The following is a 20,800-nucleotide window of genomic DNA, read 5'->3' as shown; positions in this document are numbered from 1 at the left end:
GCAGCTCAAATTGTACATTCTTTATTGTTACTTTTAAGGTTGACACAAGTAGATTGTTTAAAAATCGCACATACACGTGAAAAAATACGGATCCACCACCAAAAAAAACTTATGTTTACAAAATGGAAACACATGACTGCTTAAGGCAGTGTCATAGCTAATCATCAACAGAAAGCATGTTCATTTTACAAGCTCAAAATACATTTTTACATTGTTGTTTTATGATACTAAAACATACAATTCAGTGCAAAATAAACTACTAACCCTAAATATATTATCTACTAAAGCAAGCCAATGGTTCCAGATTGTAGGCAAAGAAACCAAATTTACATTTAAGACATTTGACAGCATTAAAACCAGGAAAGCAAATTCAAATCATCTTTACCCTCACCTTTGTTTCTACAAAGCAAACATAAAGTGACAGCATAAGCGGATCTACGTAATCAGAGTCAGAGTTCATGGATACGCAGCTGAAAAAAAAATCATCATCGGAGTGTTTATGTCCTGTGGATGTGCAGAAACCTCGCGGGGTCATGACTTTCAGAGGTTCGTTAAATTGTCACGTTAACCAACAACTTGAAACGACCTGTGTGCCGCCGTGGTGATGTCATTCACAAACGAGGACTTATTCATCCCTTGCTGCGGGACAAATAGTTATAAATTAGTGTTCCCACCTCATTAATTGCACTGAATTAACAGTAAGTGACACACTGACAAACTCACACGCTAGTCTGTGCTGTGCCAATGGAAAAATTCTACAATATACTCTGAGTTCAAATGTGTGCATACCCTCAATGGTGCTACGGTGCATCATGCGAACATGCTGCTGTAGGGTGTGCAAACAAAGTCCTGCAATTGATTCCTCAAACCTTAGCTCTAGATTCCTCCGCCGTATCACTCGAGTGTCTCATTTGCTTTAACCAGCCATTCTCTGAGAACACTGTCTAATCCTTCAACCTTTCTCCCTCGGTTTCTCACAAATACCTGAGAGGGGTGTGAACCCTTAAATCTAAGGGACACTGAGAGGACACACCCAAACCCTGACAGATCTTGGCATTCAGGGTTTAACCACAACTCACCTTTTTCAGCATGCTCTGTGTATCTTTGTCTGACCAGAGTTTGTACAGAAACAGGGCCGCGGCTTTGTTGGATTTGGGGAAATATCTAAGAATGAGGATAAATAATTGTTAAAAATCAGTTTGGACTTGTGTAAATCCAGCAGGCATGCAACATATAATCTTCTTTTCCTCTCGAATACGTGCACACACAGGCATATTTTCTTTCAGCACACATAGGACCTTACTTGTTTTCGCTGAGATCGGTCAGCGATTTTATCAGGTTGTTGTTTAACAAGCTCTTGCCCATCTCAGGTTTCCTCACGAACAGGCCGCTGGCAGCCTGGCAGGCCATGGCGAGGGTATCATCCGACTCATTGCCTTTCTCGGTGCCTTCGCTGAGGAGGCTCAGCAGCTTTGGCAGGGCTTTACGACCTTCAATGACCAGACAAACAAAACCAACGGACTGTTTAACACAAGCAAATGTTTGTTCAGGATAATGGTTGTCTAGGTAGGTATCTGACTTCAGTGAAAGTGAACAAAAAAGTTAAAAAAAAAAAGTTTTGTGGATATCAAAAAAAAAAGGTTTTTGTATTTTATGCAATCTCATTGTGTTTAATATCAAAGGGTATTTATGTTTAAAAGAAACAGATGACATTTTTTAAATAAAGAGAAAATGCTGAAAAATGAACCTGTTTGTTAAACCAACACACTGTCGTTTTGTCGTCTTACCGATGGCAGTGTGCAGGTGTGGGTTCTTGGTCAAGTTTCCGACCAAAGCCACTGCGCCCCTCTGCAAGTTGACTTTGTCTGACGTTAAAAGGGGGCTGATAACCTGCAGGCCATTCAGCTTCTGCACAATAGTCTGGCTCATGACACTGGAGACCTGTGGATACACAAAACCAGATCAGTCCCTACCAACCCAGGAACGCCTAGCGTACGAATATTTCCAAACAAGCTGAATCTGCAAGTCATAATTTGAAGTATTTTACTCAGTCACCGTGTCAGCGCTGTGTGACATGTTGCTTTCTTACAATGCCTTCATGTACGGTGAGATTCTGTAGCGCTCCGCAGCAGGCTTCCTGCGTTTCTTCTCGCTGGCTGGCGCTAAGCAACGACAGGTAACTCTGCAGCGTTTTGGAGTGGATCAACCAGCCCGCCCCGTTAGGCTGTGGATCCTCCACGACGGGGAAGTCAAAGTGATGCTGGACGAGACAGAGAACAGATCATCCTCAGCATGTCTCTGGCCAGTGATCTCTGCGTATCCTCAGCCTTGTCCAGCACTACCTCACACGTTTGCATATTTGCACTTCAGCATACAGTTTGCCTCACACCTCTGACATATGCGTTTTAACGTGTGCAAATAAAAATTACACCGCAAAAAAAAATACACACTTGAGCATTTTAGTGCTTTGTTTAAAATGTTTTTTTTTGTTTTTTTTAATATATATATATATATACATTTGATTCTCACAACTATGCCAACCTGCATCTAACATTTTATATCTAATATTATGCGCGTGTAACTTTTTTTTTTTTTTTTTTTCAAGTTCTGATTATACTTGAATCATTTGAAGTAATGCAGAATTACCCCATGCTATGACAACTTTTGCAGTGACATAAAATAAATCTGGATGATTTGTAAAACCTCTGTGTGACGATGCTAAATAAAAAACACACTGCAAATTAAAGCCGATCTCGTGTGCTTCATTTTGCAGGATGTGCTCTTTTAATGCTCAGCGACGTCGTGAGAAAGATTCAACACAAAGTCAGCGTTATAAATCTAACAGACTTTCAGGATTCAGAGCACAAAGTGTCAGTCGATCAAAGTCTTTGAAAAACTGGATTGTAATGATGACAGCTGTAATCTTGCAATTATTGAGGATTTTATGTCTCGACAAACTGACAGGTGCCTATAGGTGCTGTCTCCCTGCATCTCTGGCGAGTATCTTAATTATAGGTATCCGTTGGTGATGGAAAGAAAATAAGAAGTTCCTAGTGTCTCATTTACAACGTCTTTTGCGGCATCTAATTTACGACGTCCACATGTCCTTATCTTGTGACCTACAACTGAACTTAGATCTAAAGGGAATGGGGGGTGACTGTCAACTGCTTGTCACGCTGTATAGAAGCTGCCATACGGAGGAGAGACGTTGAGCAATGCTGGGCATCCTTCTTTGAGTGTGCATGTATTTGCTCCTTCTTGCGAGACTAAATGTCCGATATGTTTGATTTTGAATCCAGCCTCCGAGTAATTTTTCTAACAGTTGGGGAAACATTTTGACACGCGTATTCGTCTCCGGTGACTTTATCTCACCTCTTGCTCCGGTGGTTTGCTCGGTGAACTGAAGCAGCCGACGGGGTTGGTGTTGTTCTCACTGTGGCTCCTGTTGACGGTCTTTGCCAAAGCTGTGATCCTGCTGAACAGAGCCGGCGCCTCGGCCTCCAGCTGGAACGTCAGGTTGTGCAGGACGCACACACAGTTTTCTACGGACTGTTCCAACACAACAGGACACACGTAAGAGACACGCGTGTTCGTGCACACGAGGTCTGCACGACGCGATGCGGGTCCAAAAGCGGCGCGGCAGTCGTCAAACTTCTAATGAATACATTTTGTCGAGAGGTTTTCACTCGACCTAAAACAGAAACTAAGTACATCGAGATATGAAGCCAATAATTATATCACGATTTGGAATGCAGATTCAGTCCAAAGTGACGGGTGAACTAAAGTAAGATCATTTAACTTCACATGACAAACTGTGCGGCACTGAAGCTGAAAGTCAGTAATAGAAACACATTATTATACTTTTAAATTCAATTAGATAAAGAGAGAAAACAAAGAAAAAAAGAACTGCCCCTCACATGAAAGTATGACATGCATATGAGAGCGACACTGAAAATGAGACTGAAAGTGGGACGGAGATCGAGAAACAGAGCTGCGTCAACAGAAAACATGCGGTACAATAAAGACAAATCCTTTTTTCCCTCGCTTACCTCATCATCTGGTTTTCCTGCTTCCAAGGAGTCTTTAACATAACTGACCAAAGAGTCGACCAAACCTCGACATTTTCTCATCGTCTGTCTGTTGCTTTGCTTTGCGCTGCTGAGGTTTCTGTTAACATAAGAGTCGTGTGTTCATGTTTTGATTTGATGTGTACATTACAGATTAAACACATTCGTGTTAGAGATATTGGTAGCAAACACATACAATCTACATTAAGACTGCCGTACGAACAGAAATATAAGGACAGTATGTGAATATTTAATTTAATTTGAACTTTTACAAGTATTGTGAAAGGTTTAAATATTTATCAGACTGGACCAGTTATAAAAAAGGCCTTTCAGCAAAGGGTTCATTAAGAAATCTTAGATTTCTTTACGGTTCATTACACCTTTATAAACAATTTTATTCTTGTGTAATCTGTGATATTAACAAAACAACAGTCAAACAATTGCAGCTTTCTCAGAGCGATCCAGGAAGCGTTTGACATTTCAGCCATGTATTTGCTGATGTAGTAGATAAGATAAATGTTATCATGCCACTTTCATCTGTGACGATGACTTTCGGTGATGTCATACATTCACAATTACAATATAAAAGATGAAAAGACCAAAGAAGCAATCCTGACAAGATATTGGAGCCGGCAGCCTCTTAAAGATTTCAAAATTCGGGGAGATAATCATGGTTTAAGGTGTGTAAGGCAGAAAGTCCTTATAAAAACGACCAATTAGATATTCAAGGGAAATCTGATTACAAGTGAAGACAATTCAACAGCACCTCCAATCATCCTGTAAAATTACCAAAAAGTCTAATAAACTTCTTAATAACACTTTTGACAGAAACATTTAGGACTGATTGTATTGCATCTGCCTTCACAATTCAAACAAACAAAGAAAATACATCTCTGTCACCGAAAAACTATTACATGAATGAAATGATATCTACATCTTCGTTTGATTTTTTTTTTTTTTTTTGCTCACCGAAGACATCCTGTGGTGTGAAAGAAGACGTCAGGGTCTTGGCTGTTCGCGCTGGTCCGGTTAGGACCCGTCGTGTAAGGCAGGATGACGTGCTCCGTTAACACTGGCAGGGCACTCTTCAGCAGGTCGGGCTTCAGGTTGTCTGCAGAGGATAAATTCCACAAAAGCCCTGGAAAGAAAATGAACACAAGAGCCGCTCTGTCAGCGTGACAATCAAATAGTCATTAACTCCCTGTGCTAAAAAAAGAAAAATATAAAAGAATCTATGCTGGTTTGGTCTGACTTGCTTGGTTAGTGTGTGTGTGTGTGTGTGTGTGTGTGTGTGTGTGTGTGTGTGCGCGTGTGTGTCTGTACATACGGAGTTGAATATTACGGCTCTATGACGGGTACCTGTCAGCTGTTTGTGCAGGTCCACGGAGTCCGTATCTCTGAGCAGAGCCACGGCCTCCGTGATGCCACCGCAGCGTTGTATCTCCTCTTTGTTACTGTCGCTTTTAAAGGTCAAATTTCGGAGGGCGGCCGCGGCCGTCTGGCTGACTTGCGGACTGGGGCTGCGTAGCAGACCCACCAGGGGAGAGATGCCTTTGAGCTTCAGCACCTGGGAGACACCGAAGGCTTCAGGATTAGTACAGGGAAAACGCAGAATGCAATAATTTAACACAAGTGAAATGACAGGGATTTATTTTTAGACCATAATTACAAAATACTGCTCTCCTGTGAAGCCTGGATTTTTCAATACAGATTACACATTATAGTACTAAACAATGCCTCAGTTTGAGAAATGGATGATTAAAAATCATGACAGTGGCAACACCAACTGAGCCACAGACAGCTCAGACCCCCCCCCCCCAAAAAAACAAAAAAACAAAACAGATTTACCGCATGTTAAAGTTAATTCTAAACATTTTCATGCCGTCAAACTTTTTTTTTTTTTTAACTCTTTGGGTCAGCATAGGTTCATCCTCTCAGCACCTGATTACCTCCTGTGCAGGAGTTGTTATAGTTAGGGACAGTGCGTGACTGTTATTCAGGTGCTGGATTCAAATTACCTACCAAAGTACGAGGGACTCGCGGGAAATCTCGCATTTCATTTCATTGATGTCGACCTCGCTGTTAAAAGTTCACTCTCCTCACGCTGTATCAGAGCTTCATCAAGCTAATGCAAACATTTCCTAATCCTGCTGCTTCACATTAAAACAAATTCTCATTGAACAACATAAAGTACATTTGTTTAGCTGTGCAGTAAACAGATAGGCCACTTTTCTTCTGTTGTATTTCTTAGCATCGTAGCTACGCAGTGTTAGCCTACTGTTACCAGAACCAAGCTCACTGCATGACTGTATGGGTCATTCAATCCTTCTGGATTTAGACCTCAGTTTAATTTTGAATCTACTGGAGCAGCCTTTAACCAATCAGCATTGACCACCGTATGGACCACCTGCAACTACATTTACTACATTTTCACTTCAACTTCATCACACTTAACCATTCACACTGGTTGCTGATTGGTCTGTGCTTCAGAGTGGTTGAAGTTTCCAGATTATAATCACAGCAAAGAAAACTGAAGCTGTGGGCGATAAGTGTGAGTGAGCCAGGATAACTTTCTGTGTCCTGTTTTCTTTAGAACATCACTTGCTGTCACCATGATAACTTCATGTGTACTCAAATGAACCAGAATTACAATCTTAATGAATACACATTTAATTAGTCTTGGAAATTTTCCAATTGCGAGTATAATAACAAAGTAAAACCAGTTATTCTACAATAATACATAGCATGGGAGCCTCGGTTGGACTCCAGAATACTGTGAGAGTGCTGGTTAGTTTTAGAGTCTCTTTGGAGCACAAGTGATAAAACGGTGCGAGGTGACAGCCACGATCAGTGAGATCTAATCTGAGGAACAATATCTTTCGAAATGAAAATTCTAAATCAGCACATACACTTGTGAAAGAAAATCTTAAGGGGAGTTTTGACAGACATGTGGTGAGTAGACAGTGACTTTCATGTTGCAGGAAAATACATGTAAAACATTTCCCCCACCTTTGTCAACTGCCATTTCTCACAATGTCCACACTGACTGGTTACAATAGAAAGACATTATAAGACAAGATAGACAGAATAAGAACCAGATAAACTACCTCTTCTTTAGCTTTTTCGTCAATGAAAGTGTTGTGCTGGATGTAAGAAGCGCCACAGTGCTGATACGTTTCATGCTCATTGGAAAGATACTCCACAGCCTCCTTCATAGTGATATCAGCTACTCCACCATTTCCATTTAACCTGTTGCATAAATATGAAATGGTTTGTTATACTCGATGTGAGAACGCAAGCATAATTTAATCTTTCAATAAAAACATTGATTAGTAAAATAAAGAAAATCAAGCACGTCGGTCAAGGAAAACTGTATTTTCCAATTTACCCAGAATCCCCTTTGCTCTTGGGCGTTCTGTCGGCGACGATCAGCTTCGAGGCCGTCTTGGGCGTGTCAATTTTACTGCATATGAACGGGCTGTTTGTTTTGGTCGGACTTATACCGTTTGCAGCGAACCGAGGTTGAGGTGGCGCAATGGTGCTGGTCAGAAACTGAGTGGTGGACCTTTGCTGCTTGTATGTGCGCTGTCTCTGCGAGGGCACAGACGGTTTCGGCACAGAGCATTGCCAGTTCAGACTAGGCTCGCTGCGGCTGGTGTTGTTTTGACCCGCTGCCATGGAGTCGAGAGGGGCGTAACCTTTCTCACACCGATAGGCAGAAGCTACTGTGTTCCTCTTCCCAGTAAATCCTTTGAAGCCGTTGACTGTTTGCCGGTTAGTGTTTTTCTCGAAGCTGATCTGCAGAGCCAGGGGACACATGTGTTTACAATGACAGAAAACACCATCTCGCGAAAACATCTGCAACCAAGTGAAGTGACTCCCAGCAAAAGCAAGATTAATTGTGAAAGATCAAATTTGGTGTGCAACCCCGCAGTGCAAGCGAAGCCTGGCAGCTCCTGTGGGAAAGGCTGTCAAAGAGGTTTTTGGTGAGAAGACAGAAAAACTCCGGAAAGATCTAAAACAGGTTTCGAGACACAAATGGGAGAAAAGTCAACTCGGGACAATACATTTTGAGGCCTCGTTTTCATTAGGACTGCCATGACATCAGGGGTGTTTCTTGTGCCCATTTCTGCAACACCATGCATCAAATAAAGGTTTCAGATTGATTTTGTGAGAGTTACAAATCAATTCTCAGTACTTCCATCAGAATTGGGCCACAGAGTGAATTTGAGAAATACTAAGATCTGGAGTACAAAATTCCCACATGTAATCCGCGCCTAAGAAATGTTTAAAAGGCTGCCAAACGTTTGTTTTTTTTTATACAATTTTCAGACGACTTTTTAATTTTCACATCTTTTTTGTTTATTTCAGAGTTGCAGTGTTTCGTGGATTATTTGTTTAACCAATTTGCTGGTCAAAAGAAAAATATTTTAAACTATTTTAGCAATCGAAAAATGACGTCATGCTTTTTTCAGACAAAAATGGCAAATATTCGCTGGTTCCACTTCGTCAAATATAAGTAACAACTACTTCTCTTTGTCATATACGAGAGAAATTATTTACATGAGTGCTTTAGACGGACAAAATTAGAAATCTGAAGAGAAAACTCTTCAATCATTTTCTACAAACTAATAACCACTAGTAAGACTACTACAACTTCTACTGCTACTATAAAAAATAAATAATGATAATAATGATGATTTTATTGAAGCCTTTAGCAAACATTTTTAAACTATCACAGTACGTTTTCTTAAAAAAGAAGCTAAAATCAGCCTGATAAAAACACAATGTGTACTTTGTGCATAGTGCATATTTGAACACCCAAATTTCCGGAACAATCCTCACTCGGGTGTTGCCTTTTCTCAGAATCATTTGTGTTTTCTAAATGATGATACAGCGATGATGATGATACAACCACAAGAGTCACTCTTTCCAGTCATTGGCGTGATTAAGAAAAACAGATGAGATATATGATAACTCACACTTTTAGAGAAGCCATTCCCAAAGAGGACACTCCCATTAGATGTGCTCGAGTACGATTTCAAAGCATCTACGAACACGGAGTCGTTCAAAGGGCCTGAGGAGAAAGTTGAATATTATCAGCTCTTATCGTCATGTTCACTACACATCTGTTTTATAACCCCTGATTTATTGCTTTTGCCTGTGGAAAAAAAAAGAACAGACTTATTGCTTAGTTTCCTGGCAGCACACATGATCTGTGGTTTAGTTACATATTAACATAGAAGATATTCAACAGCAAGGTATTAAAGTCTGAAAAAACACTTCAGACTGGCACAGGCCCAAAAGGAAGAACAAGGATTAGTCAAACTTTGTTTAGATCTTTACTCATTATTCCAGTAAAGGTCAAACTGCAGGTTTAATTTTACACATCAGCAAATTCTACTGACAATGTTGAATCAATAATGACTTGAAAACTGTATTTAAGTTGAACAAATCAGACTTGTGGAAATGGTGAACATTGAAATGAATAAATTACAGCTATAATTCTGATTTTACAAATGTTTCAGCTGTACATATACTTGTGTGTAGATAGATATAGGCCAAGGATATGTATGAAATTTGCTTTCACTTGTATTTTAAGTGACACACCTCTTTTAATGGCTGCAAAATCAGCAACTGCTGTTTAAAATAACAATTACAACATATAATATTTGTGTGATCATGGTCTCAACTTTTCTGTAGTCTTGTTTGCACCAATTAGGCTATTATAAAAAAAAAAAAAACTGCCCATGAAATTATTGACCCATAATATGAAGGTTTTGCGGTTTATTTTTAAATTTATTTTTTTCAAAAGGCGTTTCAAATGTTTACCAAATTGACTTGTTTTAAGGGGACAAAAACTTTCTCGGTGTCCCCGAAAGTCCTCCGTATCCTGATCTGAATGTGCCCCGATGTGTGTCGCTGCTCTTACTTGTTGGGGATAAAGAAGCAGATCCGTTCCTGCTCCTGGACTGCCTGGACTTTGTCCTCCGGATAGTTTGGACTTGTTCCAGGACGCGCTGTTGTCCTGATCGGCACTGGCTCATAGACGGCATTGCCAGAGACGTGTCGTCCACATTCCCGATGGAAGTGACCGATTTTAGGTGATCCAAACTCGTCATTTTTGCTGAAAAAAAAATCCAGACGGCTCAGCAACTTCAGAGCAGACAGCCCGTCTGTCGCCGAGAGTCGGTGATGTCTGAAGCCGTCGGAGCGCACCTTGCCCTGCCCTCTCCAGCTCGATATGACCGCGCCTACAGGCTCATTATACCTGAACTGCTACGTGCCTTCAGCTCTTCCTTCTTTTTCTTTTTTTTTTTTTTTGGATCTCCTCAGTGAACACGTAAAGCACATAGAAAGAGAGCTTCAACCGGAAGTAGTCTAAGGCTTGATTTAAGCAGCGGACTTGTATACTTGAATATTTACATTTCATGCCACTCAATCATATATGCAAATACATACTGAGGCTATACTAATTCAACTAAAATGATTCGTTTACTACTATTTTTCAGATCAAGCATTTTATCCAAAACCTGTGATGAGTTTATAGAAACATTGGATTATGTTTTTTTTTTTTTTTTTTTTTTTAGCTGGTTAGCTCCATTTTGACAAGTTATTAAAACATAACAATGTATAAATACTCCACTACAAGTGAAAGTCCTGCATTCAATATCCTACTTCATTAAAACAAAAACAAAAAGTGTTATTAGAAAAACGCACTTTAAGTAAAAAACAAAACAAAAAAAATACCAGTGGTGTGACAGATATGATCATATCAGTGATAAGTATTGTTGAAACTGAATCGGTAGAGAAGTAATGCAAGTAAAAAAGTACACATGAAGTAGAAAATGAAATTGGGTGTAAAGTACTGTATAACTGAAATACTTAAACACACATACACTTGTAAATATTACTTGAGTACTAACTTAACTTTACCAACCTTTTAGATTGTATAATAAGGAAGGTCCATTTACATAATGAGTACACAACTTCTGCAAAAAAAAAAAAAAAATAGGTTAGAATGGTGCTCACCTGATGATATCCAATATACCATTAATTGACTTAAATACTAAAGGTGGTAAAGACTTTTACTAAATTAAAAACACAACAGCTGCTTACTAGATAGGAAAAACACTTACCAATAGCTACTTACTACTAATATTTACTGAATTTGTCATGATGGGGGAGGCTACTGTTGCACAATGCAATTCACAGTATTCAGACTGGACTTCAGTCAGACTTCTGTCTATCCTTAAATACAAGTGACAATTCTTCATCACAAAGATTTCTTATTTCTTTATTAGCGATGACATTTTTTTTTTTTTAATCCTGCTGTTTAACTGTACATCTCAATAAGTATCGATCCAAATATCTGTTGTGAAAGGTTATTAACTCAGTTTAGAATATATATTAAAAAAAAAACAGACTCAGCTTCAAGCTAAGTTGCATTGTTGGGTCTATGATAGCCTACATACAGTGCATGTATTTATGATACTTTGGGGTCATGCCATGCAGTCTGAAATACCTTTTCTACTGACTTATCTTTGTTCTCGGGAGAAGAACTGAATGCAATGTTTTTTTTGTTTTTTTTTAAATGCTTAACTGGTGTGAAATTACTCTATTATTTGTATTTGCTCTGGCGGAAAAAGAAAAAGAAAAAAAACCGTATACGCACCACACCCATGGGTGCTCATACCGTCTTGGGTGTGTCTGCAGTCTTAAAAGATCTGGCGAATTTGGTAGTCACCTGTTCCCACACACTCTGTCACCATTCACTTTTAATTGCAGGTGTAAAGGCAGTTTAGTGATTGATTTGTTGAAAGACTTGTTTTTGATGAAAAAGTTTGCCTGTAACAGATGTACTTAGGTTGCTCTCTAGTGGGGAACGTGGGAACCTCACTGAACAGGATCTGCAGTTTCAATTATCAGACGCCATTGTGTGCTGACTCGTCACATTTATCCAGAGCCGCAGTAGTCTAGAAGCATAAAGTCTTTTTATTATTATTGCTTTCATGAGCACGGCCATCACAATTTTCAGTTGGAATGAACATCAGGTTTCATCTGAAATTCTGTGGATATTAAGTAAATGAAGAACTATGCAGTGCTTCTCCTTCACCGAGGTGACGGTGAATTAAATGTTCAAATTTTGATTATTAGGCAAATGTTGAGTCACAGCATGATTTCACGGCAATATGAAACGTTAAATATATCTCGGCACGCAAACTAAGGAAGTGGTTTATCTAGTTAATCAACTAAGTGCACTGCACACTAAAGATATATCACATTTTTTCAAAATTTTCTACATCACATGGTGCTTTGTAAAAGAGATTCACATGATTAAATTCGGTCAAAGTTAAGAGCAGAACATTTTCATTGTTTTCCCACTGTATGAGAGAGACGAGTGTAGATTGTCTTTAAGAAGAGAAGTGAGACATGCAGACAGAGTTTGTCCCTTTTCCAACAATATACTACACAGAAAAGTCTTAACTGGCTCATGAAGGATTCGTCGTCTTACAGTGCTACAGCAGAGAGAAAAAAAAAGAACGTACTGACCAAAATGTAAACCATCAGCCTCTAGAGTGTCTGCGTCTTCAGCGCAGTGGAAACCACAGGGCTACTTTCTGTAAGTATTTAAGCACATCAGTCAGCAAACACAGATTGAACCCACAAATGACTGCATTGGATCCTTCAAATCATAAAAGGGAAACATTCATTTAAAACAGAAACAACTGGTCCCAATGAAACTACCGCTGGGTGGAATGCAAGTCAGACCTGAGGCGCAAGAAATCACAAATGGTCACACTTATGACCTTTAAGCACAGAAGAATCTTACTGCGAGATAGGAAGCATATTTGAGTGCATAGAGTGAAATCTAGGGTTAATAAAAGCCTTCAGATGAATATTTATAAAAAGTATAAAAAAAATGTCAAAGCGTGTGTCCTGCACTACTTTCAGAAAGGTCCTTCATTTAGAGTTCATTCTGCGGTACGAATCTAAATCTCAAGGGCAAGTAACACATTCAGAGGAGCACACTCCCTCAAATCTTGAAGCTGAATTCAAAAGTATTCTCCTGTGAGCCCACTCTGCTGCAGCATTATTCCTCCGGGCCAAAGGCCCCGGGCTCCTGACCCTCTGGGGGCCTCCGCAGGGCCTTGTGAGGCTGAGCCACAGGGAAACCCCGCAGCTTCTCCTGCAGACTGCCGACGGCCAGCCTCATCTGGTCTTCAGCCCCCTGGAGAGATTTCAGCTCCATGGTATAAAAGATGTACAGCAGAGAGGTGGTCAGCAGGATGGCGAAGCACAGCGCAGCCAGCAGGTAGAAGGAGGTGCGGGGGAAAGGCTGCTCTGCTCCCAGAGCCAACCACGGCACCGCTGCGATGGCCAACTCCAGGAACAGCAGAGCCAACCCCATCACTCCGGTGCGCGCTGCCGTGTAGCGCATCCTCTCAGCGCAGTGCAGGCCCACTTTGACTTCTGTACGGGCCTCAGTCACAATGTCGATCAACTCAGCCAGCTTCCCTAGAGACACGAAGGAGAGAGGAGACGGACAACAAGTCAGAAATCTTCCATCATTTAAACCTGCAGTGTGGAACTTTTGTCAATTCCTTGTGGCAGTGAGAGTAATTAGAAAACCATCATAGCTCCGTGGCCTGCTCCTGCTTTATTTTACAAATAACTCCGTCCACGAGCAGTAACGTCACATCCAGGTCTGCCCTCAGCGACAAGGGAAAGCTACGCCGGTGGCTATCCGTGTTTGTTCTTGCCGTCAATCGCTTTCTTTTTCCCCCTTTAATACTTCATAACAACTCTGAACACAGAGGTTCATTTTTTTAAATTTTTTTTTAATCAGGAGAATACACACCATTCTTCATTCACTGTTCTTGGACACTTAGTTTTGCTTTCGATGCTCCTCGCCACCTGTGGAACGAGCTTCCTGAATACCTGTGGTCTACAAAAACTCTGCTCATTTAAATCAGGGCTCGTGAGTTTAATCAAACACATTTGATTCACTGGAAAACCTCAGCAAATGTGTATCTTCTATCGCTCTATAAAGCACTCTAAACCATCTTGTTTTATATTGCCAAATCCCAATTTTAATTTCATCTTAATATCTTATTATTAACATATTTCTAAGTGCCTTTAAAGCACTTTGAATTACCTTGCATCTGAAGGGTGCTATATAAATAAATTTGCGTTGCTTATTAGTTTTCTTTGCTCCTACAGCCTTTCAGTCGCCATGGCAGCAACTGTTGCGCCATCCTGCCCTCTTTAATGTCAGCCTAAACAATCATTGCTGGGTGACGTAAAACACATCACTAGTCCGGGAATGTCTCATCAGACACCAGATTTAAAAAAAAAATTCATATGCTGTAAAACACAGAGAGATTCACCTCATAGAGACCGTCTTAATCAGGATGGTGCAAACCTTTTTAGCAAAGGCTTTAATGTAATAGACGTAAAATCCTTCACTCCAGCTTTATTACACGTTTAAAGTTGGAGAGTGCAGCAGAAAAAGTCAAAGAGACGACAGTAATGCTGGTAATGCTCTGTGGAGCTACCTAAGCCCCGAATCGAATAGGATTAATATTACAACATAACATTAAATATTCACTCTTCTCCTTAATCTAACCCATTGTTCCGGACAGTATTTGTACCCGGATGAAATTACAAGACATGGTCTGGAATAGACAGAGACGTCCCGCAGGACTGGGCCTGACGGGAACAGGAGTACACGCTTGATGATGGCAAACGCAACGGCACATTTGAGGAGCTTTTGTTGGGTCTTGCTCTCCTGATGACTAACATTTTTGTCCATCATCCATTTATGCTCCCAAACAGCCCTATATGTTCGTGTTAATATATTCACACCTTTGAAATTACCCACATACTCTGATAGGGGTTAAAAGCAGTGACCATCACAGGTAACGTTAAAATAAATACATTTTGTAGGTCTTTTAGTCATTAAACCAAAATGCTGGACAAATGAAAACTGCACGGACGAAGGCGGTAGACTGAAACAGAAGGGATCTCAAAGTATTATGATTCATCCTGGGGGGGACATGAGTGTCTGTACTCAATTTCGTGGCAATCCATAAATCAGGGGTTGCTGATATTTCAGTCTGGACCATTGGCAGACATTTTCATCTCTTAAACCACCGGGCCAGCATGGCAAGTAAAAATACCTGCAGCAGAGTCGTGACTCTTTGCTTGTCTGTCACTTCCAGTCTCGGCTGGAATGTGAGACTTCAGCCTCAGTTCAGCCGTGAGAGCCTCGTGGTCGGAGTACGGGAAAGGACGGTCTGGAAGGGAGCCTTTGGTGGTGGACATGGAATCACAATATATGTCGGTTTTGGAAGAACCCTGGGAGTAACAAGTGGGGAAACGGGCTTTAGGACAGCATTACAAAATCATCTGATGACTTCTGAACTCTTGCTGTCAACACAAAAGTGTCACGACAACGCTGTCACCCACCTGGAACAGGATGTAGTCGATCCGAATCCCCTTCTCAAACGGGACAAGCTCCTTTCTACTGATAAAAGGGTTGTCCGCTATTAGAGTCATGCCATCCTCACATCCCTGCAACACAAAATACTTGTTTTAATTTAGTTTACATCAAACAAGGAATTTCTTCTATTTTCAATACCTGGCTTATATTTTAAAAGTCTTGGCCATTATTTCTGTAAGTTACGATGACATTTTTTTTTTCTCTTCAGAACCCGAGATGTGAAGCCACAATGACAACTGCTGCATTTAGCTTGAGCAACTTCCTGGCATAATGTGTGCAAACTGAAATTGAGCATACAATCATTTTTAACGTGCCACGAATGATCATAATACCAGACTTTAGGGTATGAGCAAATAAACGTTGTATAAAATGGTGCTTAATTGCAGGCGTAACGCCTGTTTGACTGCTTACATCGACGTCCCATCTGTGCGTCAATCACTGTCATCGTACCATACATTTCACCATGAAGCTGGTAAAATGTAAAAACGTATAGTGTCACTGACACAAAATATGGCTGAAACCCTAAGAATAAAACCCAGGTGTTTTCTGTGTACGACGGAGCATCATTGTCACTGCTTACGTCAAATTTAACCGTTTCTAAATAAGAGTCTCGCAGTCCAGTGTAAGACCTCAGCAGTCTGTTGCCGAGGTCCCGCGGGTGCATGTTGAGGTCGCCACCGAGAATGACCATGTCTGCTCCGGCAGAGGTGTGGCTAACAGACGCAGAAAAACACATTCACCAATGATGCGAGTTAACATCAAGAAGAAACTGTACCGCAATTATTACGTGTTGCCTGTTAAAAAAAAAATACTGTCGGACAATGTCTTGTTGCTTTAAACGTTTCACCAGCTTTAAATGTCAACAGGTGCCGTACACCAGAAAGAAAAATATGCAAACCTACACCATGTAAACAAATCATGCCTCGTGAGGTACGAGCACAATATAAAAGCGAAGCCACGCTACCGAACGAACTGCTGCAGCTCCCAGGCCTGAACCACTCTGTGAGGTAGATAAGAGTCCTTCTCTCTGCAGTACTCTGCATGCAGCTGCAATCGACACACAGAGACAGCGTCACGCTGGTCAATGGCAGAATATGATGTGCAAGCAGGACTGAGAACTGGTGTTATTAAAACCATACGTGAGTGACGTAGACGTTTGCGGTCAGGCTGCCGAGGTTTACGACGGCCATTCCAACTGCTTTACCTCCGAACCAGTCTCCATGGTGGACCTAAATATGGAGGAAAATATCAAACGTGAAGAAAGAGCTTGGGTGGGGGGGGGCGGGGAATAAGCTGCAACGAGACGTTTCAGAAGAAGTCAATGCAGAAAAAAACCAGTGTCGGTGAATCAGAACATGGGAAGATTTCCCTGTTAATCTATCTTTTGATGTTAGATTAATGCATTGTGACGCTTTCCAAATTCCAAAGCAAAAGAGGACATGCACGCTGAATGAATTAAGCTCAATTTGTTATTGGTGTTGAGCCACCCGTGTTTTCCTTAAAATTCCCATTTTGTGCTCCATCTACTCCACCACGTTTCAGAGGAGAATGTTGTCATTTTGACGCCACTACTTATCTGACATCTGACATTGAGTATTTTAAATTTGTTTTGAGTTTTATTTTCTCACAAAAAGTTACACAAAATTTGCACACTCAGGCATTTCAACTTGATGCAAGAATTTTCTAAAAGCTACTTTTTCATGTTTCAAAATAGAGATGCTCTGTTTAAACAGGTTGGAATATTTGTTACTCTTTTACTGCACTGAAAATTTTGATTTACTTCTACAAAAATTAGTTAGTTTGCAGGTTAAACAATCCAACACTGTGTATGTGAAGGAATTTTCCTTCATCATGGGGACTACCTGTCTCGTGAATCTGGTCACTTTGTCTCAACAGGTTTACCTATCTCAGGAGGTCACTTTCTCCTCTTGAACTCTGTGTCGTCACAAGACGAGGTCTGTGACTGCTATAGATGGAGACGGTCTGTTGTCCCGAGGTTAACCAAGTTTCAAGGATGAGACAGGTGCCTCTCCTTATCTGGAAATGCAGAACATTCTGGGGGACATTTTAACTGGACCTGGGAGGAACTCAGACATAGAAGGGCTCGACACCTTTACACTTGTCACTCCGTCTCTCCTCGACGGAGGTCTGTCAATACACATCACGGCGGTCTCCTTTATCTTCTTCAGTCGAACTCCACAACTTGATTTTAAATGTAAAACTTTGACTTATCAAGCAGAACTTTTGCTTCACGGCATAACTACATTTATTAATGTTAAGATTCAGAAGACATCTATAGTGTCTCGAGCTCTCCAGACTTACCATGTAAGGATAACCATTCAGTGAGTAGCGATAAAGAAACGTGTCACGGATTCTGTGTTTGGAGAAAATGGCCAGTCCGCTGCCGATGACCCCGCTGCAGTACGAGAGCAAAAAGCAAAAGAAGCTGAATGGTTATTAATTAATGAGAAGACTCACAGCCCTGGTTTCGAAGGAGATAAACATTATGCTACTGTATTTACCAATCTGTTTTATATTTCTGTGAGCTGCAGAGGGGATTAGAAAGGTAGGACCTTTGATTAATCTCAGTCCTGTGCCTGGGTATGGAGGTCAGGAAGGAATTAAGTAGCAAAAGTTAATCCTTTAGGTAGCGCCTCGTCTTCAGTTAAACTCTGCAGACAAATCGGTGCCATGCAAGTACATTTCTCTGACAGCAGGTTACTTCAATGGCTTTTTGAAGATATGCCAATTTAGCCATGAATTTTAATCACAGACTGAAAGATGTTCAGAGTTAACACGTTTAGAAATGATTTCACGGTAACCCTGTGAGGGAGGGGAACAGAAACATTACCTTTTGAAATAATGAGAGTGAGGATGACTACAGGCAAGTTTCTTCTTCAAGTAGAGAAAGTCCTTCTCACTCCACACCTAAAAGAAAACATTTATATGTCACTTAAAAAGTAGAATATCAGACATCTTTGCAGAACTATTATTGTTCCCATAAATATGGATGCAGATTTATGACATAAGGTTGTTTAATTCCAAATTATACCAAATTTAACTACGACTTGGAGAGACAGCTTCCACCAACCTCTTGCAGTAACACAATATCGTGGTCTTCGTTACACAACATTTCTCCAATCATTGCGTAGCGCTGAGGACAGTGTTTGCTCATATAGCGGATCCCCCTGTAAAAACAAACAGAAAAAGAGTGGACTGAGGTTTATTGAATACACTTTTTAAGACGGAAAAAAAAAAAGTTTGATGTTTCGTAAACCACAACCACTGACCAGCAGTTCAGAGAGAAGACCTTTACACCGACAGAGTCTGTGTTAGCCATCCTGGCAGATCAGGAGAAGTGATGACAGTTTAAGATCAGGAGTGTCAGATCGGGTGACGTGACTGGGACAGATCCTATTTTATCACGTAAAAATAAACGTGAAAACATAAAAATGTTAGATGCTGTTGTCTGAACTCCACTGTTATTAAAGTTAGCTGGCATGTCTGTGAACACAGAAATATCCTCTACATACACATAAACGTTGTTGTAAAACAGGAGCAATTCATAGTTAACACAATTTGATCACATAGGCCAACTGGAAATGCACACTTCTGAATCCATAAAATGAAATTTCTTTAAAATGTAAGTAAAGTAGAATAAGGGTGAAAGGACACAAAAATAAACATGACAAACTGCACAGTAAGCACCAAAAGTGCAAACCTAGCAGACTGCAGCCTGATATAGTTCCAGTTTTTTTGCTTAATTATTATTATTTTTTTAATTCAGCACCACTAGTTTTTTAACAGGTAAATCTAAACACATTTAAACAGTTCATCTGAAATACTAAACTGCATACGAGTAGATATGAACGTGCAAGTTTGTTTTATGGTTGCGTAGGAGTATGGAGTTTGGGCAATGTGTAGTGTTTATAGTAGTTTTCAGTATTAACATCCATTTCTAAAGCTAAAGACGGGTTGCACACTAATCAGTAGGTTGGTGGTTAGATCCCCAGCTCCTGTCCACATGCCTAAGTGTTCTTGAGCAAGACACTGAACCCTAAAATTAAAAAAAAAAATTAAAAAAAAATTGCTCGAGTGTGTGTGGTTGTTTTGTTGTGTGTGTTAAATAGTCTACGGTTTAAACTGAGCTGACCCAGGCAGGCCTCACTTTGTCATGCAGTAGACAAACTTTGCAGATTTTGGTTTTGTTTTGTTTTGTTTTTCTCCTGGGAGTGCAACAATACACCCAAACAGAGTGCTGACATAGCTCTGATCTGTCTGGAGAGGAAAAGGGGGAGGGGGGGAAGGGAAAGCAGCAGTGGGGTGAAAAAAAAATCAAAGGGTCAGAGGCAACAGGGCAGTAAAAGATGACAGCATACGTAAGCTACACAACGCCCTACGTCAAGACTTAACATGAACTTAAAGGTGCGTGTAAAATGTCGTCAGTAACATAGTAACCAAATAGTAAATGCACATCAAGGACACGTAACAATGTACCTGCCTTTATAGAAACATGTGTCGCGTCAATAAAGCCCATGTGTCTGAATCTTAATTTGTTTGTCCCCCCCCCTCCCTGAGTTCTTTACCGGTGGATATGTCCATGAAAGTGTCGGAGCGCAACGTCCGTATGGACTCGGCGTATTCAATTCAAATCGCTGGCAGGTAATTGTACCGGACCGGCGAGCTGCTAAACGACTCCAGCTTTTTTTTTTTTTTTTTTGTATCTTGTTCAGCTCGTCCTGCAGCCGTGAGAAGCTGGTTCCGGTTCCGATAACTTGCTATCCTGTAAATTGAACTCACCTCGCGAACCGCTTTGACGTCAGCTGAAGTTAACGGGAGCGTTGACGTGTGGATGTTGTTGCGTTTTGTCGTAATGCTGGTTTTTGTCTTTGCAGACAAAACGCCAGCGAACTATTAATGCAACCCGAATTAATAATTGTCAAGAAAACACACAGTCGGTCGGTCCAACATCTCGGATAACGAACGCTGACTTAGTGGTATTCGGACGTTTCCATTGCTGTGTGCTTCTTTTTTTTTTTTTTTCCTGCCGGCGGAAAGTCAGCTTGGTTAAAAAAAAAAAAAATAATAATAATTGCGAGGATTTCCGGTTGCATTTTTTTTCCCGCCAAAATAAAACCGGAGCTTCAGCTCGTACGTCAGCGACGTGGCAACTTGAATACAGCCCATTTAATCGTAGTAAATTGTGAATACTTAATGGGAAAAAAAA

At 40.6% G+C, this 20,800-nt stretch overlaps 2 protein-coding genes across 3 annotated transcripts; both read right to left on the bottom strand.

The window, feature by feature from the left end:
* Positions 1-5: 5 nt before the first annotated feature.
* Positions 6-12,701, bottom strand: LOC138197725 (plakophilin-1-like). The gene is made up of 15 exons (XM_069148595.1): positions 12,617-12,701; positions 11,008-11,059; positions 10,000-10,194; positions 9,050-9,144; positions 7,456-7,865; positions 7,175-7,316; positions 5,427-5,634; positions 5,037-5,205; positions 4,050-4,167; positions 3,373-3,549; positions 2,090-2,260; positions 1,788-1,941; positions 1,304-1,490; positions 1,080-1,164; positions 6-639 (listed from the first exon to the last, which is right to left on the bottom strand). Exons 3-15 carry the CDS (start codon positions 10,187-10,189, stop codon positions 565-567), a joined length of 2,181 nt encoding a protein of 726 aa, XP_069004696.1. The 5' UTR covers positions 10,190-10,194; positions 11,008-11,059; positions 12,617-12,701; the 3' UTR covers positions 6-564.
* smpd2b (sphingomyelin phosphodiesterase 2b) lies at positions 11,349-20,623 on the bottom strand. 2 transcript variants are annotated; one of them, XM_069148631.1, is made up of 11 exons: positions 20,374-20,623; positions 18,864-18,987; positions 18,665-18,761; positions 18,425-18,501; positions 17,896-17,989; positions 16,713-16,802; positions 16,538-16,620; positions 16,154-16,286; positions 15,540-15,644; positions 15,251-15,428; positions 11,349-13,586 (listed from the first exon to the last, which is right to left on the bottom strand). In XM_069148631.1, the coding sequence occupies exons 2-11, from the start codon at positions 18,911-18,913 to the stop codon at positions 13,162-13,164; spliced, it is 1,332 nt and encodes a 443-aa protein (XP_069004732.1). In that variant the 5' UTR covers positions 18,914-18,987; positions 20,374-20,623; the 3' UTR covers positions 11,349-13,161. The 2 variants fall into 2 exon arrangements, with proteins under 2 accessions (XP_069004732.1, XP_069004741.1); XM_069148640.1 differs by lacking the exon at positions 20,374-20,623 and adding an exon at positions 20,160-20,352.
* Between the last annotated feature and the right edge of the window lie 177 nt (positions 20,624-20,800).

Source organism: Embiotoca jacksoni, unplaced genomic scaffold, assembly GCF_022577435.1.
Source record: "Embiotoca jacksoni isolate LCO1_2020_lvr unplaced genomic scaffold, fEmbJac1.0.p SCAF_1, whole genome shotgun sequence".
Taxonomy (NCBI): Eukaryota; Metazoa; Chordata; class Actinopteri; family Embiotocidae; genus Embiotoca; species Embiotoca jacksoni.
Note: the sequence above shows the minus strand (reverse complement) of the source record. Positions and strands in the feature narration are given on the sequence as shown.